Raw genomic sequence first — 6,394 nt, forward strand, 5'->3', positions numbered from 1 at the left:
ATTCTCATTGACACACACATTACCTAAAGATTGAATGAGTGCATTCTCAATAAGTCATCATAATGAACTCTAGTTTGTTATAATCTTGTATTTACATGAAGATATTTCAAGAAATATGAGGTAGCCAAATTAAGTTCTCCCTATGTCCATATCTCACCATCAGCTCACAAGAAGCATGCTAACTCCAGTTTTAGATGTGAATGCATGATCAAGGTGTATGCCTACATGTTCAATGAGAGAATATTTAAGAAACGTAGGAATGAAGTATTTAAGGTGACAAACCTCATGCTCCACATGACCATATTTCCAAAAGAATCATGCATGATCTCAACTTTAAGGCCAATGCCAAATATAAAAAGAATTATCCATGTTCTCATCAACCTCGTTATCAAGCTATTGGAGAGGATAATTTATGGGAAAAACACAACCTAAGTGAGACCAAAAAGGTTAAGCAAACGACTTCATGCAAGTGCATGAGGAGTAATAAAAGGACAGGTGACAACACTAGGACATTGTCTCAATACATTCCCTATATCTTTTGCATTCTTTGAATAGTTGATGAGGTAGATATTTTGTACTTAAAAAGAGTTTCACATCAGCTAGCTATCGTTTAATGTCATTTTGATTCAAAACCATAGAATATTATATATGGGACATTGAATTGGGAAGATTTTAGTTTTCTTAAATTGGCTCATACAATTTGGGAGACTCTAAACCGGCTCCTCTACCCGAAAAACAAGGTGAAAGCTCACTATGGCCTACATAAGGCTATTGAGAGGAAGTTAATAATAAGAGGCTTAGGTGACACTAATATTTTGTAACGTTTGTTATCACAATAAAATATTATGTTTCCTGTAACAATGAACTCTTTAGATTACAATTTATTCCAAAAGCATAAAAAATAATGACTAAAAAAACAACATTGTAACAAATTGAGAAAAAAAAGGGTGAAAGAGGATGAGAAAGATTGTGTCTCTCAATACTCAATGCCCTTCCTAAAGAGAGAGGTAAACAAATGACAACAGGGCAACAATAAGCGTCTCAACAAAGCCGAATACATCGCCAAATAAATTGCGTCATTTGAAGCTTACGTCTTTAGACCAGCAGTCTGATTCACTCCAACTCTGGGCCAAATTCCCAAGCACCTTCAGCCAGTCTAGCATTCTCCACTTCAGTTGCCAATTCATGCAACCCTGCTTCGGCATAGATGTTTGAGAGCATAACATAAGGAGACGCACAATTGGGCATTATTCTGATAGCCCCATCAAAAGCCCTCTTTGCTAGATCTACATTGCCATGCATTCGACATGCACTCAGTATGCAAAACCAGAGGGCATAATCAGCTTCTGTCGACATTTGCTCCAACATGTTCTCAACCCTGCGGAAATTTCCTGCCCGCACAAGCAGGTCTATTATAATACTGTAGTGTCTTAGGTCCGGATGTATACCACTATCTTGCATCATGGAAACAAAAATTTCAACACCTAAAGAGACATCGCCAGCGTAGTTGCAAGCGGAAAGGGCAGCACTAAAAGTTACTGCATCTGGCTCTAGGCTTGCTAATTCCAGTCCTTCAAACATTTGCAGACAAATTGAATCACTCCCATCTCCTTTATTTCCAGCACAACACACATTCCATAATATTATATCAGGTTTGCTGGCTTTATCAAAAACTGCATAACGATCTTGTATGCTCGCACAGCCCCCATATGCATGAATAAGGGTGGCTGCAGCCGAGGGCAAGCTATCATGCCCCGAAGAGACAATGTCAAAATGAACTTGTTTGCAAGTTAGAAGACTTCCTGCTTCACTGCAAGCTTGTAGAACATATAATAGTACAACTATATCCACAGGCACAGTTTCCTTTAAAGCTTCGAAAAGTTGCAAAGCTTTCATGCTTTGACCTTGCTCGACATACATTGAGAGCATCGCAGTCCATGACACGACATTCTTCACGCTGAGGTTATCAAACAAACCCTCTGCTTCCTCAAACGCACCACATTTTCCATACAAGCTTAGAACGGTGGAAGAAATGCTGGGTTCCTCTAGAAAATTCTCCTTGCAAGCATCCACGCAAAGCCCCCGCCCTACCTCCAAAGCTATCACTTTCATTGATGCTCCATTAGCTCCAATACTTCTATCAGCTAATATGACACAAGCCTGAAGAGCAAACAAGTAAGTTAGCTGATTCGGAATGAAACCTTCCACTCGCATCTGCCTAAAGAAGCATAAAGCTCTTTCCCCATGGCCCTGCTCAACATATGCTGACAGCATTGTTGTCCACGACACGGCATTATGCTGTCTCATTGTAGTGAACACATTTTCTGCTTTTGATAATGTCCCACACTTCTTATACATGCTAGCAAGAGTTGTCCCAACCAGCACATCTGCTGTAAAGCCACTTTTGTCAGCATCAGCATGTACTGCCTGACCAATATCCAGAGCTACTAGCTTTGCACTTCTGCTTTGAATTAGCAGCACATTCCCCTCTGCAAGAACGCCGCATGCTTGCAAAACAATCACATATGTGAGCGAATTCAGGCTCACGCTATCATTTTGCATTTGTCTGAACAAAAGAAACGCTTGCTCTCCACTACCTTGGTCAACAAGCACTGACAACATCGCATTCCACGACACCACATCGGGCTCAGGAAGCGCCGAGAGCACATGCTCTGCTTCCAAAACAGCCCTGCACTTACCATACATACTCAGAAGTGAATTACCCACACAGGTTACAGATGCAACACCTTTCTTTTGGGCATCAGCATGAAACTTCTTTCCAGCAGAAAGATTGGATAACTCACCACAAGCTTTGAAGAGGTTGATAAATGTATGGCTGTCAGGTTCAATACCATCTGCATCCATTTGACTATACATTTGGAGAGCCTGGTGCCAAGATCCACAATCCACATAGGCTGAGATGATAGCCGTCCATGAGAAGACTGTGCGATGGGAGAGGGTAAATGATATCTGGACTGCATCTTCTACAGCACCACATCTTGCCAGAGCAATCACCAAGTATCCGCCAAGAAAGCCTGTGACTTGGGCCGGGGTGCGATGGCAGGCTATATGCAGATGGACTTGCTTGGCGTAGGTGGGGAGCCTGAGTTTGATGCACGCCTTGAGAAGGCGCAAGTATGTGGCATCAGAAACGAGGGTATGCAGCTGGGACAAGGCATCAACAGCACGGGCCAGAAGACCTGCTTTGCAGAGCGATTGGAGATGTTGATCTGAAGAGGACAAATGCGGGCCCTCAACAAGCGCAGAGTGTGCGTCAAAAGGAAGGATTGTGCCATGCCTATCCTGCTGCTGTCCATGAAACGCCCGCCTATACATTCAGTTTCCATACTTCAGCAGCCAGCCCCCCTCCCCTGTTTGTCTGCACGAAGTACAAGCGGGCGCGGGGGGGGGGCGGCGGGGGGCGTTCGGCAGGACCTTGACGAACGGATTCTGTTTGGCAAATGCTCCCAATTTGATTGTCCTAGCTATAAGAGTCTTTTTTGGCCTGCTAAAGGCCTTAGGGCCTATGTCACACACGTCCGCCCGGACGTGTGTGAGTTTGAAGTGGCAGAAAGCGATTCGTGGAAGAGGGTGTCCACTGCTCCGCAAAATCACCCGGCGCAGACCCCTCGCCCATCCTTGCCTCACAGTGGACACATTGAAAAAGAGTAGCGCGAAACGCAGTGAATGGGTTTGACTCGGGGATGTCGCTGAGAAACCGCGGATGCTTTCTAGCTGGTCTATGCCATTCAATGAATGTGAAGCTTAAAAAGTAAATTATAAAGTTCTATATGCCTTGTGTGATAGCATATGCGTCCAAAGCTGCCTCTTAGGGCATTGTCCGGCACCCGCGTCTGACAGGGGCCTTAGGATCCATATGGGTGAAGGCCGTTCAAATTTCTTTGCTTGACATGTGTCCCTTTAAAAATTGAAGAGAAAGAAGGAATTTCCTTTCAAATTCTATTTCCCAAATCTGCTTTTATTTCTTGAAAAAGACTAAATAGCAAAGGATTAAAGAGTCTCCATGGGAGTTTGATCCATATATGATGTGGAGTATTGATTCAAATTTTTTTTGGCGTGCCCAAAGGGCAAAGGCTATAGAGATGCCTTCTCTTTTTGCTGACTAAAATAGAAAAAAAATCGGGTTGTATTTTTAAGAATTTTTTGATAGATCGAAAATGTTGATTGGTTGAAATAAGATAGTGGGCACTCATTTAGATGACTAGTGTGTAAATCTAATGATGGATTTGTTTTATTCACTCCCTTGGTAGTTTGGTAGTGGAGCACTTTCGAGGCGCGTGCGCTCTAGCCTCTCGAGTGTCTCTCTCTCTCTCTCAAACTTTTGCTTGTTCTCTTACTAAGGCCCCTGTCAGATAGGACATCTCTCTAGCTTAGCTGGACAAATCAGAGTAGCTGCCTTCGTTTTCTGTTGTCACCACACACATCTGCCCGCCTACTCACTTCTGCCTCTCTATGGCATGCTTGGTCATGACCATTTCGAGCTCCAGGATGGGCGGCCTGATTTCCTCGCCTAGATCTCATTCTGCACTGCTGTTTGGCCACATAACCTGTGTAGAGGGCTTGGCCGTCCGCGCAATAGCTAGGTAGTGCCTTGCGCAGCTCCTGCAGCACCAGAATGGTTCTCGGCGTCCTCCTTCAGAACCGACTCTCTCTCTCTCTCTCTCTGTTATTTTTTCGAGATGTTCTATGCAGTCTCTGCCCGACACTACAGTGGTTGCCCCTACATAGACATGCACTACATCTTTTAACCCCAAGGCTGCCAGCACAACCATGTCATTCAGTGGCTTCCAATCCTCCATGTTGAGGCCATGGATAGGAGGATGGACTTGCATGAAACAATCATTGATGTACTGAACAGAGATGTTTCCCTAACATCTCTATGTTGTAGTTCATTCAGGTTCGGAGCTCTCAAGGCCTGCTGATGTTCAGAGGCGAGGCAGTGGGCTACCTCGAGGTTAAGGAAGTGTCAAAATGGTTTTTAGAGCTCAACAAGCAAAAGGATTAGAACTCGAGGGTCCACGGATAGGTCACCACTCCCATGGACATGAAAGTTGTCGACCTTGAGAGGAAATTGGTGGCATATGCACATTTTCCTGGCGCAAGTTTTTTTGTGTGAGTTTTTGTAGAGTCTCCTTATATTGAGCTTTTATGTGCTCTGCTCTACAGGTGGGGGAAATGAAGAAGCTAGTGGAGGAAGGAAAGGTGAAATATATAGGGCTATCCGAGGCTTCGGCATCGACCATACAACGGGTCGATGCAATTCACCCCGTTAGTGAAATCCAGCTAGAGTGGTCTTTGTGGTCTTTGTAAATTCTCTGCCTAGAACCATTGATGCTCATTATCAATTGTTAGGAGACTTTTTATCCCTACAGGTATCCATTGGTATATGTGGAATTGGATTCTCGGATGTAAAACTTTCCCCTTCTCAAAGGAGAGTATGTAAAATATGAGGCATTATGGAAATAAATTTGTGCAGGTTAGAGTCCGAGGATGTTTTGGGTGCTTTTGCTTTTAATTGCTGGGGTGGTCGAGGATGCCCTTTTGCTGTTGTGCAATTGTATGTAGCTTTCTGTACTGTGTCATGGTAATGAGCGATCTTCTTAATGATAGCAATTGGGTTACAGTTGTGGTCTTGCTGCCCTTTTTAGATTTTGCATGTTTGTATTGAATGGCTTGTTCTCCACTAAGAGGGTTGTAGTAATGTTACCTGTTATGTGCATGCTAGTTGCATGAGCCGACGGACTGAAGCAAAATCAACAGATTTTGGTATGTTATTTCTTTGTATTTAGCTTATCTGTACTCTTTGGTTCCATTTGTACATAGATGTGCTTCCTCATGGTAGAAAATTGACTCTATGGCTACCAATAGGCTCGTCACCAGCTTCTTTCTCATATGTGTCATGGTTTCATGTCCCATGTTTCTTTCTGTTGGTGTTCTGCAGTGTTTCTACGCAGAGTTCTGCCCAGAGTTTCTTGTCATGTAAGTCCTAAGTAGTTCTATGCTGAGTTTTGCATGGAAGCTTTCGTGTTTGATTTTTATGAACACGAAGGGTTGGAACCACTTAAGATAGCCTTAGCACATGAAAAAAAAGGTCGGCAAGCAGAGGAAGCTTCTTTCTTACTAGTTGAACTGGATGAATGTAAAGAGCACATGAGGGCGTTGACCGTTGAATGAGCAAAGATGGTGAGAAAAAGATAACTGTGAAATGTCAAGGAGGGAAGCTTTTGGATTACGAAGACGGAGGGATCCAATGGCCGCTGGTGGAGGCAGGAGTTGGATTCTAACTACTGGACAGCAAGCTGCGGCCTTAGAAGGTGCATAATGTGATTGCACCATTGTGATTTTCCACCTTGTTACAAAGGTATGTAATTTG

General features: G+C 43.6%; 1 protein-coding gene and 1 pseudogene across 1 annotated transcript; one reads left to right on the plus strand and one right to left on the minus strand.

Moving 5' to 3' along the window:
- Window positions 1-932: 932 nt before the first annotated feature.
- LOC147454845 (pentatricopeptide repeat-containing protein At2g13600-like) lies at window positions 933-3,465 on the minus strand. The gene is made up of 3 exons (XM_086516666.1): window positions 2,911-3,465; window positions 2,805-2,836; window positions 933-2,689 (listed from the first exon to the last, which is right to left on the minus strand). The coding sequence occupies exons 1-3, from the start codon at window positions 3,334-3,336 to the stop codon at window positions 1,114-1,116; spliced, it is 2,034 nt and encodes a 677-aa protein (XP_086372792.1). The 5' UTR covers window positions 3,337-3,465; the 3' UTR covers window positions 933-1,113.
- Window positions 3,466-3,704: 239 nt separating this feature from the next.
- On the plus strand, window positions 3,705-4,943 carry LOC147454846 (uncharacterized; annotated as a pseudogene).
- Window positions 4,944-6,394: the final 1,451 nt, after the last annotated feature.

This window comes from Adiantum capillus-veneris, chromosome 7, assembly GCF_014529385.1.
Source record: "Adiantum capillus-veneris isolate H3 chromosome 7, ASM1452938v2, whole genome shotgun sequence".
NCBI classification, from domain to species: domain Eukaryota; kingdom Viridiplantae; phylum Streptophyta; class Polypodiopsida; order Polypodiales; family Pteridaceae; genus Adiantum; species Adiantum capillus-veneris.

Bases quoted from the DNA above. Each gene is read 5' to 3' on its own strand.
- LOC147454845 (XM_086516666.1), bottom strand. From the start codon at position 3,336: ATGTATAGGCGGGCGTTTCATGGACAGCAGCAGGATAGGCATGGCACA. The intron at 2,837-2,910 runs GTGGATTGTGGA...TGAACCTGACAG, and splicing joins CGGCTATCATCTCAGCCTAT to CCATACATTTATCAACCTCT. The intron at 2,690-2,804 runs GTGAGTTATCCA...TGGTAAGTGCAG, and splicing joins CAACCTCTTCAAAGCTTGTG to GGCTGTTTTGGAAGCAGAGC.